Consider the following 16,076-nt stretch of genomic DNA (forward strand, 5'->3'; position numbering starts at 1 on the left):
CTTGCAGGAAGAGACTACTTCACCGCCCAAAAGTTCGTGGATTCTGCCGCTTTTTCTGTGTTTGGCACAAAAATATTGCGGGACAAAACCTGCGAGCCAGTGCGAAACCGCTCTCCACATCACCCACCGCACACGCAGGATGTCGATGACGCTGGCTACCACATGGGTGAGGAGAGGGGTTGCTGCTCAGTTTCCCACCAAATACCAAGTTGACGAAGCAGAACTTAGCCGCATTTCAAAACTAGCCCGGCTACAACTCGAAGATGCACAGCAGGATCTTCTCGACGCGCAGAATTCCAAGGCGAGAGATGGATCAGAAGATGAAGAATCAGATGCCGGAGTGCCTACAGGCGAAGTCGCAGACGTAACCAAACAGCCTACCACAGATACCGATGACCTAAAGGAATACAATCTTGACGACTATGACAACGACCCTGTGGACGAACAAGGCGAGAAGTTCTCCATGTTTGGCAATGTTGGCTCCCTAGCGTATCATGCGCCACACGAAGAAGATCCATATATTGTGTTGCCGGAAGGAGAACAGGAGTCCGAAGACGAAAGAGAAGAACTGCAGATTCTGCCTTCAGACAACTTAATACTGGCGGCGAAGGTGGAGGATGAGGTTGCGCAGCTAGAAGTCTTCGTGTATGAGGATGAAGCCGACAATCTCTATGTTCACCACGACATCATGCTGCCCGCTGTTCCATTGTGTGTTGAATGGATCAACGCCCCGGTCGGGAAGGACGCCGAATCGAGGTCAGACGGGAACTTTGTGGCAATAGGGACTATGAACCCAGAGATAGAGATTTGGGATCTGGATGTTGTTGATAGCATGTATCCAAACGCGATACTGGGCCAAGAACCACAAGAGCGTCCAGAAGAGTTGGATCAAACCGGAGAGAGCTCAAAAGGCAAGAAGAAATCGAAAAAGAAGAAAAAGAAGGTCAGGGCCAATGATGACTACCATGTCGATGCGGTTCTAGCCTTGGCTGCAAATCGACATCATCGAAATTTGCTTGCTTCAGCGTCGGCAGACAAGACAGTGAAACTGTGGGACTTGAACACCGGCAAGTGCGCAAAATCATACACGATGCACAGCGGGAAAGTGTGTGCCTTGGACTGGCATCCAAGTGAGTCGACGATCTTGTTGAGTGGAAGCTACGATCGAACCGTTATTGCCACGGACATGCGAGCCCCAGACGCAGCGGCACCAAAATGGGTCGTCGAGGCCGATGTTGAGAAAGTCAGGTGGGACATTCATGATCCTAATTTCTTCTTCGTCACCACAGAAGCCGGTACCGTGCATTACTTTGATGCGCGGGTAGTTCCCACCTTTCATGACAAGCCGAACAAGCCTGTATGGACACTGCAGGCGCATGATGCCGCCGTCAGCGCATTTGATATCAGCCCCTCAGTACCGGGTCTTCTGGCCACCGGATCAGAGGACAAGAGGGTCAAGATATGGAATGTCGAGAACAACAGACCTGCTATGGTTGTGTCGAGAAATCTCGAAGTCGGGCGGATATTCTCTGCGCAATTCGCCCCAGATCCGGAGGTTGCCTTCAGGTTATCGGTGGCAGGGAGCAAAGGACGGCTGCAAGTATGGGACATCAGCACCAATCCGAGCGTGAGAAAGGTGTTCGCTGGCAGGGTCCAGTTGCCAGAGTCAGATGGTAAGGAGAGGTTAGTGGGTGCCAGTGTGAGTGACGACGAGAGTGAAGATGAAGAAGGAGACGAGGCTGAAGAAGGAGGGCAAGATGGCTGGGAATCCATGGATGAAGATTAAGAAAACTGGTTCAAGGATAAATGGGATACTTGGGATGACTGTACGACATAGCATGAGCAATACCAAAGTGCTAAATGGCCTACGCTGGTGAATGATACCTAGGTATTAGCTGTGGCGGCCGCAAACTGTGAAGCACGAGGCTGGTGGCTCAGTAATAAGCTCAAGGTCATGAGTCGGAGGCTGCAGGTGCCTCTCTAGGCGGCCGGTCGCGCCTAGTGAGCCTCCACAGGCTGGAAACTAAGGACCCTGCCACCCATTCAAGCCAAGTTTTGCCTCCAAACTTGTCCCCCAACTTCACCTACAATCGCCACGACCAAGTGACAAAAACACATTTCTCATCGTCCCTCCACCAAATCATCGTTAAATTGCATTTGCTTCGATAGAATTTGTCGCATCATCAATCCCATCAATATGGCAGGTGGAGACGGCAGTCAAGACTCTAATAGTACGCCTGAGCCAGTGGAAAAGGGCTTCGCTACGCTCAACCAGTTGCAGTAAGTGCCGAAAATTGCCAGATTTGATGAACATGGCCACTTCTGGATCTGAAATTCATACTGACATTCATTTTACAGGATTGGCGTGAAGGCTTTTGTTGAAAAGGTGAGTTTTTCTTCAAGTTCCCTGGATGTCCACGTGACTTGGGAAATGTCAGATATTGAACATGTCGCTGACGGAGACCAGAATGGGGAACCTAGAAAAGCAGAGATTTTGTCTATCAAACAGCGGAATGGTGCTCTAACCTTCTAGTATGTGTGTTCCGAGTCTGAAGTGGCTGCTAGAACCCAAAACTAACTTATACGACAGCGTGCATTATGTCGAATTCAACAAGCGTCTGGATGGTAGGCATTACTGAGGTATATTATTCTGCAGAATCTTGCTAACAGGTCACAGAATGGGTTCCAGCTGAGCGCATCGACCTCTCTCAGGAAGTCGAATGGCCTGTCCCTGAAAAGCCTGAAAAGAAGAAAACCACCGTGACCACGAAAGGACCGCCATCAAAAGCCGCCACATCAAAATCCATCACCACTAAAGCCGGTCGTGCAAGGACAGATTCCCGTGCCAGTTCTGCGACACCCGATCTCCTCATCTCCAAGGCGGGCAATGACCGAAAACGCCCCGTGCCCTCCAGGGCGAGTGGAAAGGAGAATCGCGATGAAGCGCTTGCACCTGATGGGGATGCCTCGCTCGTGATCACCAAGGAAGGCACACCCTTGCCAACCATCGGCCATGAAGACATCACAGCAGGCGGCGTGGACATGGAAATGCCCGACGTGACCAAGACAGAGGAGAAGGTTGCTCCCATCATGGAGCCAGAGGAAGAAATCGAGAAACTCCGCACTGGTGGCTCCATGGTGCAGAATCATGCTCAACTGCATCTCGTGCGAAACTTGAACAAAATCCAGATGGGCAAACACATCATCGAACCGTGGTACTTCTCCCCCTATCCGCAAGAATTCAGCGACGTGGACATGGTCTACATCGATGAATTCTGCCTATCCTATTTTTCCTCTAAGAAAGCGTTCGAGAGGCACCGCACAAAATGCGAGTTACGCCATCCGCCAGGTAATGAGATCTACCGCGACGACTTTGTGAGTTTCTTCGAGGTTGATGGCCGACGGCAGCGCACTTGGTGTAGGAACCTTTGTCTCCTGTCAAAACTGTTCCTGGATCATAAGACGTTATATTATGATGTCGATCCATTCTTGTTTTACTGCATGGTCACCCGGGATGAGTATGGATGCCATCTCGTCGGATATTTCAGCAAGGAGAAAGAGTCGGCGGAAGGGTATAACGTCGCTTGTATTCTTACCTTGCCGCAGTATCAGCGACAAGGTTTGGGAAGATTGCTCATCGCTTTCTCATATGAGCTGAGCAAACGGGAGGGAAAGTTGGGGTCCCCTGAAAAACCTCTTTCGGATCTCGGATTGTTGGGTTACAGGCAGTATTGGAAAGAAGTGCTCATTGAGCTTCTCTCGGATCCTGCACGGCTGCCTCCTCCTGGATCAGCATCTCACACACCAACCTCGGAACAACTTCATCCTCACTCATCCTTAGGATATGCGGCACCATCATCGCAATATTCCACCAGTATTGCCGAGATAGCGAGCCAAACAGCGATGACGGAGAAGGACGTACATGAGCAACTCGAAGTGCTGAAACTACTGCGTTACCACAAAGGTGCGTGGATCATTGTCGTGCGAGATGAGTTGCTCGAGTGGCAGGAGAAGCGGAGGGAGAAGGAGAAAACCAAAGGCATCAGGAGGATCGATCCCAGCAGACTTAACTGGAAGCCGCCTGTCTTTACGGCTAGTAGTCGGACATGGAATTGGTAGTAGAGTCGGCTTTTGGGACTGTTTATTAGCATGGCGTTGGAGGTATTCTGCTAGAATGGGAGACGTACAGCATGGATTGAACCTGAGGCGCTTTGGACTTTCTTGGATCGATAGCAGCATCTTGGCGGTTTCTGTTGCATGAAACCGTTAAGGCCATGATTTCTAAATGCCGCCGCTGAAACAGATCCCTTCTTGAAATGCTCATGAGATGATGTAAATCTCATCATATGTCAGGAGCGATCATCAAGAGGTTATATTCGTATATCGGGCCAATTCAGCATCGCCACTTGCAGCATTGTCTTCGGACCCATTTTCTGTCATCTCAGTGTCCCCGTTATGGCCGTTCTGGCTACGACTGGGAGACCCTTCACCATCCAGACCCAAACTGAGATTTTCTGGCAGATCGATCTTCTTCTCTCGCGCGAGTTGTTCCGCCCATGCACGAGCTCTAACGAGATATCTGATATTGGCCTCTCTTCTCTGATCTTGGGAGTGAAGGATTGCTTCGTTGACGTCCTTGGCAACCTTCCGTCTCAACGAGGGATCAACTAATTCTGCCAAGGCGCCGAAATCGTTTTGGATCTGTGCAGTCGCTGGGCCAGATGACCCCGATGCAGCTGCCTGAGTCCATGATTCTTTGGGCACGATCAGGAGGGCCATTGCCCGTTCGAGGTCTGTTTTAAATTGTGCTTCCAACGGAGCGTAGGGTGCAAGGTTATTTTGGGCAAATTCAATTGCTTTGCCCACCAAGCTAGGATCTGAGGACGTGAAACTTTGACGGATTAATTCGACAAGTTGAAGCCTTAGAAGGGAGAAATGAAGTTTTTTATCGGTATCCAGTAGCTGATTGAAAGAAAGTTAGGACAGGGACAAATAAAGTTGTAGGTAGAATGTGTGAGGATAGGTACAACAAATCATACTGAGGACTGAAGGTGTTTTTGCTCTCATCTCTGCCCGAAGGCTATGAGTGGTGCATGAAAACAAATCTAATCATGAAAAATGAAGGTGGGAAGGTCGAGTCAAGACTCACTTCTGGGTTGAGTTCGTTTATGAGCTCAATTGCTGCTTGTAGGTCTCCGCGGTGTATTGATTCTCGAATCTGGACCCTCTCTTGAATACAACTGAAATCTGCTTTGGGCTGAATGTTGGCTTCCGCCGCAAACTTTTCAGCCGCTGATGGGTAGCCTTCAGTGATCAGGTAGTCCATGATCAAGTTGTTGACATCACTGTAGAATGAGGTTGATCAGCCAGGATCCACCCAGTGTGCGTGTGTGTCATGCATCAAGATTCTGCAGTTTTCAGAAAGCAAAATATTCGCAGGCTCTTCAAATGTTTTCAGAGAGATTCCCATTTTGTCAAGAATACATCCTATAAAGCGAAGGGGCTGATCGATGGGAGGAGACATACGATTTCGATATCTGGATATCGGCGACCTGTCGCTCGAAAGAATGCGCTGTAGTAGCAGCCTTGTTGGATGATTAGCACACTAGCCAGCAAGTAGGCTGATAGCTCACCATGTTGACAGGTCTCCAGAAAGCTCAGGGAGTGGATGAACACTCCGAGGACAGACCGTCCTTGATCACTGTGATTAATACATAATCATTTCAGGTCAAGAAAGAAACAACTGATGGCAGAGGATGTTGGTGGAACAGAACGCAAAATCGGTGTTTGAAGGTACAGGGAGATCATGCACGTGATCATGTCTCTGCAAAGGCTTAGCCTTCGTTCAGGCTCCACTATAACTGCAACTGAAGAAGCTTCACGTGACTGTGGGCGAAATTACATCGAGCGACACAAGTCAGCCGCAGCTGGAGACCTGGTGACGGCGAATAAGTCTACAAGTAGAACACAGCCACACCAGCCAGCCCACAACCCAAGGCATATTTCGTCAAGACTTCTCTTGTTGCCCATCTTATTTTCGAGGCTGCTATCCATTCTTCCTCCCCCAGTTACGACCTTCGTTGCCTGTCTAGTCTCCTCGGCCTGCTCGCAATCGCTCGACCCTACCCTAAGACTCCTACCATTGCAAGAAGCATAACGAGGCAGGAACCATGGTCATATTAGGCGGCTTGGAGCTTGTCGCAGCCGGATACCTGCTCAAGGAAATCCACAACGACAGCAAAGAGGAACAAGAGAGGGAGCGAGAGAAAAGAAGGAGACGGAGACGCCATTCTCGTGAAGACCATCACCGCCCGCATCGCTATGATGATCCGAACCCGAACCGTCCATCTCGTCCACCCCAGCAACAGCTCCATCCACCCCAACAGCCTGGTGGTCCGCCACGACCATACAGTGCACCGCCGCCGCAGAATCGACCGTCGATGATGCCGATGGCAGTGGCAAGTGCGCCAATGTGGCACCCACCACAGCAACATGGTCTGCCACCTCAGCAAAGGCCCCCGCAGAGTTATGGGACATGGCCGCAGGGACCATCATCACAACAGCAGCGACCATCTCAACCCCAGCCTCAATGGCAAGGCAGCCCCCCTCAAAACAATACAAACAACAGTTTCGTCCCTCCACCCCTCCAGCGGCCCGCAACAGTGTATCCCCCCCCAGGGGTGCACATCGACCTGAAGACAGGCAAGATCCAGCATGATATGTATCCGCCGGAGATGCCTCGCCCCGGAGAAGCACGAGAGTACTATGAAGGAGCGCGCAAAGAATATGACCGTGTACGAGAAAATTCAGCGCCCTCCCAGCAACGGCCGCAATATCAGCAGCCTCATGGAGCAGAAAACGGCCAGCACAGTTATTCGCAGCCTCAGATTAACGTCACGCCAGCACACGTGCCTACACCGCCACCGCGACAGGGATACGCAGAACTCGATGCGGAGACTCCCGGTCGGTATCGCCCCTACGGCAATGAAAAAACTGGAAGAGGAAAGTCAAACTCGTTCTCGGGGCGGTACAGGGATGATGACATGGATATGCGGGATCCCCCGCCCGCTTACCGCGAGTGAAACAGGAAGAGCGTTGATGAGGCACCGGAGTCATGTTGCAGTGGCTTGATGAAATGATTTCAAGGGACCATGACAACTTATGAAACATAAGAAAATCTGCCTGGAAAGTACAAGAGTACTTGCTAGTATGACTATCACCATGGATAATATGCGGCCCCACTAGCTGGTCTAATGAGCCCATAACAAGAAAAAAAAAGATGCATGGCTATTATCTAGCACCATATCGTCTTTCCACCTTTGAGACCGTGATATGGGGAATTCGAAATACTGGATTTCACTCTTGTTTGATGATTTTGACACAGATATCTGCCAAACAATGGGTGCGAATATACTGTCGTACAGAACCGTTTATCTGTGTTCGGAACGCGATGGCGTGGCGTGGAATCTGGCTCACAGATGCTAAGGAAGTGCTTAATTGATTTGACGAGAATCCCTCTCTGCACACACACCACACATATACACACATCTCCTGTTCTTGTTGATCTTGTGAGCGTGGCAGGACATTTTCGCACGACTATGTACCACCATGATTAATGCCATTCATGCGCAACAGAATTACTTCCCAACTCTACTGTCCAAACACCTGGTGATGCTTGTCTTCCCTCTACAGCGCCAACACAGCAACTGCACCAGCAATGACCAACCCTGCGGCGCTGTAGCCGACTTGACCCGCTCCGCCAGCGAATGTGGATGCGCTGGCCGCTGGCGCGGAGGCGGCTCCCGAGCTCTGCCCAGCGGCCGTTGTGGCGGCGGTCGCGGTAGCCAGGGTGCTAGAGGCGATGACAGTGGTGCCTGGAAGGGTGCTGTAGCCGCCGCTGTAAGTAAACGACCCAGAGGATGCCGTGGCAGTGGCCCAGCTGCTGCCGGTTTTCGTCGCGGTGGTGGCCCAGGTCGAGTTGCCTGACGAACCCCACGTGTTGGTGCCGGTCTGGTATGCTGGGGGGCCCAGGATGATGGAGCCACCACTAACGGTGCTGGTGCCGCTGACGGAGGTGGAGGCGGAGAAGGAAAGGACGGGAGACGATGAGCTGGAGCTGGAGCAGCTGTCGCTCTTGAGGCAGGAAAACTGAGTCGAGTCTGTTTGATGTCAGCGCCAGATCACATTATGTCTGTGCAATCGACCCGCAGATCTCAAAAGTCGGGGTAGTTCTTACATTGGAACTCTCCAGTGCCGTCGACAATGATCAGCATTCCATAGCCGGTATCGGTGTTTTTGGTGCCTGGAGCCAAGTCGCAGGGGACTTTCCAATCAAAGGACTTCTGAGCAGCAGGGATGCCTGATGCAATGGCAGTGTCTTGGAGCACGCAGTTGGTGCTGGGTCCGTGGCAGAGCACAAGGCTCACCGTGACTCCGTCGGTTGGGTGGTCCTCAGGGTCCCAGGTCACAGTGAAGTCTTCGCCTTGAGTAACGGGCTGCGTTCTCTTGTCAGGTTTTGCAGGCCGCAAGTTGCTCTAGGACAAATCCAAAGACATACATTTGACAAATCTGGGGTGAGCAGAGGGCCCCATGTCTGTTCACCAGGCGCGGTATATGCCTGGGCCAAGGTCGCCAGACCGGCGGCGAGGAGGGAAGCGACGAGCGAAGGCATGTTTTGGTCGGGGTTGATCCCTTTTTTTTTTTTTTTTTTTTTTTTTTTTTGCAAGCGTTCAAGTTCTTCTCGGGAAATCGCAGAAGTCCTACAAAGGCCGTAAAGAGTGACTGTAGTGAGCACAAAGTATTTCGAGTCAAGTGAGCGACGAGGAAGGATACATAAAACTTTAACAACAGGCCAGCTGGAGGTGGTGCGAGAAGAACGATGGACCAAACGAGTGCAAAGAAGGAAAAGGCCTTCAATCTAATATGAGCGGCGCAGCAGGGCTGAAGAAGAAGTGCAGTAGTCCTCGGTCCCTATGTCGTGGACTCGTGTCGTGAAGACCATTGACTTGGCTCAGCCTCCGCTTCCACCCCGTGTTTCATCGGTTTGGGAAATTGGCTGTGCGACATACGAACTTCCCCTGAATCCAGCAATCCAGTGAAGGGCGATGATGGCATAATGGACCCCAATCTCAGCATGACTCCAAGCTCGATAACCGACCTGGCTACCTCGGTGTTAGGCGCGTGAGGGTGACATTCGCCTGGTGGTAGTTGGGGACTTGCCTTGTAATGGAGTTCGCAGCCGGTGCTGGAACAGGAGCTGAAACCCAGGAGCCAGGAGAAGGAGAAGAAGAGACTAAGACATCAGACCGTCCGTTCTGGAAGATGTGCAGCATCATCGCTCTGCAGTAGAATGGCTATTTGCCCGAGACACAAAGTCTCGACGGACAGGATCCTGTTTGTTTGTTTGATTGGCACATTCCCGTGGGTGTTGATCTCCTGGTACGAGGTAATCGTCTCGAAATGTGGAGAGAGAAAAATATCGGAGATTTTGCTCCGAGATTCAGCTGAGTTCCACTTTGGGGGATTGGTTTTTCTTCTGGTCCTTAGTCCGTGCTATCCAATGCGTTTCTGTTTTTAACTCTCTCCCCTCACCGCTTTCATTCAGCTTTGTGTGTGGGTCTGTTCTGCGTCTCTGGGCTATACCTATACTCGTACAGCCAAAAAGTAGGTGACAAGGGCTGTGTCTCCAAATGCATCATACCAGAGACGAAACGAGTCTTTAATAGTTCATATTTACTAGCAGATCAGCCCCTCTGTGTAGAACAGCCCATGTAAGCGAGAAATATCGAAGGCTCGTTATGTGTAGACATTTTTAGGACCAAGGCGGGGGAGAGTTACTTTCCAGGCGAGTATATCACATTCCTGTGCGTCGACAGAGTATTGAGTGGATTTCCGAGTCTTGGCATGCAGCAGAGGATAAAGCAAATCCACATAATAATTGAGTGCTTGGTACGGTAAAGAGTGAGTCTTATTCATAAACAAGACTCAGCACAAGCACAGGTAGAGAGAGCCTTACAAGGCTGAGGGAATAAGGAGCGGCCTTTCCCCAGTTGACTTCCCCTTGGCTTCTCCAGGCGGTCGGCAGATGGCCGGCGATCCCCCCACAACCCCCCGAGCCTCCTCTCCGTCACCAGCATTACCTTCTCTTGCTCGCCCTACCTAAGATAAGCAAACAGCTTTTATTAACCAACAAGCCAACTTGTTCCAGTCCAGGCGTCCCAAAACCGAGTAAGCCTGAGTCGACCTGCTTAAGTTCGCTCAAACCTCATGGAGGCTCGCACGCACCCAACCGACCCTTCGCAATAGCGGCACGGGGCCCAGTTTGTGTGCCGCCATGTCCTCGTCTCCATCGAAACCTAACGAGCTACCATTGAGCTCGAGACATACTCCAGCCTCGACTATCCTGACTCCTGAATTTGACAGCGACGACTCACCCGTTGCGCGGACCCGTACGTCCCGCGAAATCGAGTCGGAAGGGGTCGAGCTGCGAAAACTGCACCACGCTCCACCGCAGGGCAAACACACAGAGTCAGACGATGGGCCCTCGGAAAGCGACAGCGATGCCGCGGAGGATAAAAGATATGTCAAACGGCGCCTACGCAGGAGCGCAACACACTCCAAAGACTACACAGACGCGGAAGAAGCCGCTCTGGTGCGCAAGCTGGATCGCAGACTGGTCGTCTTCTTGGGCTTCCTCTACATGCTGAGCTTTCTCGACCGCTCCAATATTGGGAACGCCCGAATCGCTGGCCTGGAAAAAGACCTCGCTCTCTCGTCTGCCCAGTACGATTGGCTCCTCACGGCTTTCTATATAACCTACATTGGCTTTGAGTGGATGATTTTGCTATACCGAATCCTTCCAGCTCATATATACATACCCCTGTGTGTGTTATCGTGGGGCCTCGTTGCGAGTCTACAAAGCCTAACCACATCCTTCGGCCAATTGCTCCTCCTGCGCGGTGTCTTGGGTATCACTGAAGCCGCTTTCGGCCCCGGGGTCCCCTTCTACATGACATACTTCTACAAGCGCTCCGAGCTGGCCTACAGAGTTGGGCTGCAAATATCCGCCGCGCCATTGGCGACCAGCTTTGCCGGCTCCCTGGCATGGGTGATTGTCAAGCTAAGCCAGAACGGGCCCATTGCTCCCTGGAGAGCGTTGTTCTTGGTTGAAGGGTTTCCTTCGATCATCACGGCCGTGGTTGCATGGTATTGGATTCCGGACTCGCCGTCGAAGGCTCGGTATTTGACGGCCCGGGAGAGAAAAGTTGCAGTCATGAGACTCCGGGCTGAAGAAAGCCAAGGTTCCCATTTGCGCGATTCCTCTCACGTATCGAGCGCGACGTCGTTGGCCCAACGGCTCAACGTCAAGGAAATCCTCACTACAATCCGCGATCCGAAATCGTACCTCACAGCCCTCATGTTCCTTAGCGTGAACGTCTCATTCAGCTCCCTCCCCGTCTTCCTCCCCACCATTATAAACAGCATGTCCTTCTCCCCTCTGGCCTCCCAGGCCCTCGCCGCTCCACCGTACCTGTTCGCCTTCTTCTTCGTGCTCGTGGTGGGTCGGTACAGCGATAAAGTTCCCGATTCGAGATCCTTGTTCCTCATGGGTGTTGCTTTACTCGGCGCCATATCATATGCTGGGATCGCCATCGCCGGATATTTACACGAGTCCCTGGGAGAGGCCGGGAGTATAACTATCCGCTACGTCGCCGTTTACGGAGCGGCGATGGGACTGTTCTCCTCGGTCACACTCATCATCACGTGGACCCTGAACAACCAAGCCACGGCGACGGGGAAAGGCACTGGCTTGACCATCCTGAATGTCATAGGCCAATGTGGCCCGCTGATCGGAGTGCATTTGTTCCCCAGGGGCCAGGGACCCTTGTATATTCAAGGGATGGCCGTTTGTGCCGGGTTCATGGCCTTCGGGGTCGCCGGCCTAGCTGGTGTCTTGAGATTGGTCTTGCGGCGTACGAATAGGAGGAATGGGTTTGAGAACAAGGAGACCGGGCCGGGGGGGGAGTATGAATTGGTGAGCAAAGAGGACGAAGATGGGGAAGGGGAAAGAGCAACAGGAGGTGGTGGTGGTGATGAAGATGCCGAAGAGACTTTGATTGGCAGGGCGAGGAAGGTTGGAGCTGAGAGCTCAGGATTTAGGTATATGCTCTGATGAACGATGAAGGGACTATTGCTCCGGGGGGAAGGTGGGTTAATATTTTCTCTCACAGAGCGCCAGATAGACACACAGACCCAGGTAGATCGATGTGGAATGCCCTATAATGACGGGGGATTTTGCCTCTAGAATTGTTAAGACGGACAGTTGGTGCCATTAAATCTTCTGAATCGTAAGGTTGGAACGGATGAGGTGCGAGAGTCAGTTTCAAGAGGATCGAGAAATCTCGTTTTTTCTTTTCCAATCCTTGACAGAGGTATGTACAGATTATGGAACGCCTGTGGATTTGTCCATTCATTCGCAGGATCCAGTCGGGACCATGTGGACAGAGGACACACTCCCCTCTCTCGCCAATGTTCATTCTCGCTTTTTGATGATGTCTGTGCTGTTTCTTCCCCTTTGACAAGGACAACCAGTGACAGTCTCTATCCCTTCACCGCTCCTCCTACGACGCCTCGAAACTCGAGTTCGTGATCCGCACCCACTCTTTCATGTACATTGGGCCGTATAGTTGGCTCCTCGACCTCTTACTTGTCTCCCTTCCCCTCCTGCTCGCCCTTCTCCTTAGCCATCTTTTGCATCTGCTCCATGGTCATGTTATGTTTGTCACCACGGGTGGCTTGCTCGCTTTGAGAGGCTAGCTCGGGCTTCCATTCTCCTCGACCGGTCTTGGCCTTCTCGACGCTGTCGGATTTGTGGCGTTCGATGTCGGCGGCTCGTCCTTCGTTGTCTATTGCGTTTGTGTTCTCTCGGTTAGCAACCACAGTCTCATAGTTGAAACCCATCATGGGGGAGGGGGTATTCTTGACTTCAGGCCCCCTTCCCCTTCATAGGTTTACCTTGGTCGAAAGATATGTGAGGAGGAGAGATGCCCGTGGTAAGAGGGCAGGCCAACGTACGTGCATGGTCTTCACTCAGTGCCAGACGTGCTGATGAGGTATGAATGGCTGCAATTGACCTCGGAGAGAGGGCTCTTCCAGCAGTCCGTAGAGGAGCCGGTGTGCGAGTGAGATATGACATATCGAGAGAAATCTGAAGCCGACGCGAGCGTGCAAAAAGAGATCTTTGGGCCGACCTGGGATCAGTCTGAACTGTTCGTGCAATGCCAGCGAGGCAGAGAGACAAGATCGATGTTCAATGAAGCTTTCTTGGGGGAGCGCCTCAGTAAAAAACTTCCCTTGGTTGCAATTGAAGTTCTGCCCAGGAGTGCACGTCCTGGTCGTCCTGGTCGCCATAATGACGTATGAAGGACAATCAGCGAAAACGTGACCATCCGTCATTGATCGAACTGCTCCCCACGGCTATCATCGCCGAAATTATTAGTACCAGGGCTAAGATCTCCAAATGCGAATCGGATAAATCGTCATTGGTAGACGCCGCTTTGACTGCCAGCTTCTGGGTCGATCTTGAGAAATGGATAGCGGTTGAAGTCATGAGTGAGTGAAAGCTTTAGGCAAGCCTTCTCACGGCATTGCCAACTTCTCATAGCCCTTGTCGTCTGGATGGCTGCTTTGTCTCTTAACCCGAAATGCATTGGAGAAACATACATCGTCTTGCACCTGCATCGCCGGAGCATGAACCGAAATTGAGACCGTGACCGAGATGGTCTCCTGCATCCTCGGTGTTGCCATACTTGTACAAGCAGAGCAGCCAGACATTTGGCTTTTCTTGCGTAGCTGCATCAGGCGCCCCCCTGTTCTGCAGCACCAGGAAAGAACTAGCGAACACCAGCCAAACCGGCCAATAGGCCCGTCCTCAAGCCACGATCCCCACTTGCTTCTTCGGCTACACTTGGCATTGGAGGCTCTGCTACCCCACCGGAGGGTCATATCAGCCAATCATGATAACAGTGTGACAATTTTCGGCTTTCGAAATTTCCTTGGCGCCAGCCAGTCTAAAAAGAAAGTCTTAAACCAACGACCAGTTTCGCACAAACTTGGCGTTGTCTCGCACGCTTGGCATGGACCATGGCTGCTATGGCAAGCTCAAGCCCCGGGGATACGGAGCTTGTTGCTGCATGGTGGCACGGGCCCACGTGTTCTCGGTCATTTTTTGCAGCATTTGGCAGCAGAAGCCCAACAGCTATTATGCAAATGCAGGGACCGTCTTCTCTCCCAAACGATTCTCCCCTATTCTCCGGATGGACTTCTGCCCATGGCACCTAGTGCACATCACCAAGCCACGCTCTTCATTCATAGCGGAGGCAAACCTTCGGAGTCGAAGAGGAAAGACCAAGTGCGCCGTCAACATCAACATGCTGCGAGTGTGGCACATCAAAGGGGACAGAGGAAGAGATTGCCACGGTCGCAAACTCAGCCTGTCCCTGCCGATACCTCCACCGCGCTCACCACTCCGTCGCCTCGATCGGATCTCAGTGGAAGCCTATTCGATCCCTTTGATGCTTTCTTCGTGAACAACGTGTCTGCGCATGCGCAGATGATGTTTCAATCCGGTATGTTTGTGGTCTGCTGTGTCCGCAGTCTCGGTCTGATTTGCAGCCATAATCGAGCAATGGCCGTCCTTCGCGCTGTCAAGCAGGAAACAAGACATCGACAGATGGCGATCAGTCACGGTAAAATATGCACTTGAATCTCCCTACCTAGTGCCAGCGATCACCTATGCGGGATCTTCGTATCGTTACTTCTTCGGCTCGACGGATCCGTCCGCAAAATTCCATCGCATCAATTTCTATCATGAGACATTGAGACAACTTCGGGAGGCGATGCTTAAGCCAGATAGTCAATGTGGGGACGCGATGCTTCTAGCAATTGCCATACTAACCATCCACGGCCCTCCAAATGAAATGCAAGGTCGGACTCTGCTAGGCTCCCAGCAGCTGAGGGATTACGAGTATTATGGCTGCAAAACATGGGAACCGACCCATTTCCAGGCGTTATTGTCCTTAGTGAAACAACGAGGTGGATTGAACAAAATTGGGATCGACTCTCTAGCCGGGATTATTATGACGTGCGTAATGTTCCAACATCTCCCAGAAACTTAACTCACAGTTTAGGATTGATATTGTTGATTCAATTTCGGTTCTCAGGGTGCCTACTTTTCCACTATTCTTCCCTCCGAGCCTAATCCTTCAGGATCTCCGTCGACATCGCAAATCGGACAAGAGCGATTCATGCCAGGGCTTTCGCTTCTTGAGGAACAGGCACCTAGGCCGACGGCTTTTGACGATAATTGAGGACGTCGATGCTTTACTCGACGCTTACAACACCTTTCTGCAAGATTCTGGTTCTAATGTAGATTTCGGTCAGTTAGTTGCGGCATGGCGCATTTTGCAGCATCAAACACTATCGCTGCCAAGTGGCGAGGATCTCCTTTTCAACCTATGTCGGGCCGCAGTCATAGTTTTTCTAGTCGAATGTCTCGAACCCCTGCCAGTCATTGGCACTTTCCACCGGAACGGTTCACGGAGGCTGATGTTGTTAATTGACGAGTGTGATAGGCGGGAGTACTGGCAGACGTCTCCTAATACAATGCTCTGGGCAACTGTGGTCGGCGGTTTCGTCAGCCGCGAGACTTCGCTTCGCCTGTGGTACATCGAACAGCTTCGTGGAAGTCCGATAACGACCAGTGAAGAGCACTGGGAGGAGGTTTTGCATTTGGCGGAGGCGTATCTTCCATTCAGACATCGACAAGCGCAAGGTTGCCGACAGTTTTGGAGCGAAGGATGCGGTTGGTTGGCTCTCGCCAATCCATATCTGAGAACCAGCTAAGAATACCTCGTACGACTTCCCGGTGATACAGCGACGACCTGCGTGCATACACGAACACATAGCTGTGGTCGGAATCTCCGGATTCCAAAAACTTTACGACCAATATGACAAAACATAGGTTTCTGCTTCTGCTTTGCCTCTGCATCATGCACCGGCTGGCGGCGCACAAAACA

General features: G+C 51.7%; 8 protein-coding genes across 8 annotated transcripts; 5 read left to right on the forward strand and 3 right to left on the reverse strand.

Moving 5' to 3' along the window:
- Positions 1–139: 139 nt before the first annotated feature.
- Z519_08517 (uncharacterized protein) lies at positions 140–1,786 on the forward strand (the record flags this gene model as incomplete). The annotated part of the gene is made up of 1 exon (XM_016766245.1): positions 140–1,786. The coding sequence occupies one exon, from the start codon at positions 140–142 to the stop codon at positions 1,784–1,786; it is 1,647 nt and encodes a 548-aa protein (XP_016617403.1).
- A 411-nt stretch (positions 1,787–2,197) lies between these two features.
- Positions 2,198–4,119, forward strand: Z519_08518 (uncharacterized protein; the record flags this gene model as incomplete). Its single annotated transcript, XM_016766246.1, has 5 exons — positions 2,198–2,280; positions 2,359–2,386; positions 2,468–2,532; positions 2,591–2,625; positions 2,678–4,119. The coding sequence occupies 5 exons, from the start codon at positions 2,198–2,200 to the stop codon at positions 4,117–4,119; spliced, it is 1,653 nt and encodes a 550-aa protein (XP_016617404.1).
- A 243-nt stretch (positions 4,120–4,362) lies between these two features.
- Z519_08519 (uncharacterized protein) lies at positions 4,363–5,326 on the reverse strand (the record flags this gene model as incomplete). Its single annotated transcript, XM_016766247.1, has 2 exons — positions 4,363–4,962; positions 5,150–5,326. The coding sequence occupies 2 exons, from the start codon at positions 5,324–5,326 to the stop codon at positions 4,363–4,365; spliced, it is 777 nt and encodes a 258-aa protein (XP_016617405.1).
- Positions 5,327–6,170: 844 nt separating this feature from the next.
- Z519_08520 (uncharacterized protein) lies at positions 6,171–7,082 on the forward strand (the record flags this gene model as incomplete). Its single annotated transcript, XM_016766248.1, has 1 exon — positions 6,171–7,082. The coding sequence occupies one exon, from the start codon at positions 6,171–6,173 to the stop codon at positions 7,080–7,082; it is 912 nt and encodes a 303-aa protein (XP_016617406.1).
- Positions 7,083–7,686: 604 nt separating this feature from the next.
- Positions 7,687–8,671, reverse strand: Z519_08521 (uncharacterized protein; the record flags this gene model as incomplete). Its single annotated transcript, XM_016766249.1, has 3 exons — positions 7,687–8,159; positions 8,237–8,495; positions 8,558–8,671. 3 exons carry the CDS (start codon positions 8,669–8,671, stop codon positions 7,687–7,689), a joined length of 846 nt encoding a protein of 281 aa, XP_016617407.1.
- Positions 8,672–10,333: 1,662 nt separating this feature from the next.
- On the forward strand, positions 10,334–12,172 carry Z519_08522 (uncharacterized protein; the record flags this gene model as incomplete). Its single annotated transcript, XM_016766250.1, has 1 exon — positions 10,334–12,172. The coding sequence occupies one exon, from the start codon at positions 10,334–10,336 to the stop codon at positions 12,170–12,172; it is 1,839 nt and encodes a 612-aa protein (XP_016617408.1).
- A 530-nt stretch (positions 12,173–12,702) lies between these two features.
- Z519_08523 (uncharacterized protein) lies at positions 12,703–12,960 on the reverse strand (the record flags this gene model as incomplete). The annotated part of the gene is made up of 1 exon (XM_016766251.1): positions 12,703–12,960. The coding sequence occupies one exon, from the start codon at positions 12,958–12,960 to the stop codon at positions 12,703–12,705; it is 258 nt and encodes an 85-aa protein (XP_016617409.1).
- A 1,369-nt stretch (positions 12,961–14,329) lies between these two features.
- Z519_08524 (uncharacterized protein) lies at positions 14,330–15,903 on the forward strand (the record flags this gene model as incomplete). Its single annotated transcript, XM_016766252.1, has 3 exons — positions 14,330–14,627; positions 14,674–15,142; positions 15,189–15,903. 3 exons carry the CDS (start codon positions 14,330–14,332, stop codon positions 15,901–15,903), a joined length of 1,482 nt encoding a protein of 493 aa, XP_016617410.1.
- Between the last annotated feature and the right edge of the window lie 173 nt (positions 15,904–16,076).

This window comes from Cladophialophora bantiana (assembly GCF_000835475.1).
Source record: "Cladophialophora bantiana CBS 173.52 unplaced genomic scaffold supercont1.13, whole genome shotgun sequence".
NCBI classification, from domain to species: domain Eukaryota; kingdom Fungi; phylum Ascomycota; class Eurotiomycetes; order Chaetothyriales; family Herpotrichiellaceae; genus Cladophialophora; species Cladophialophora bantiana.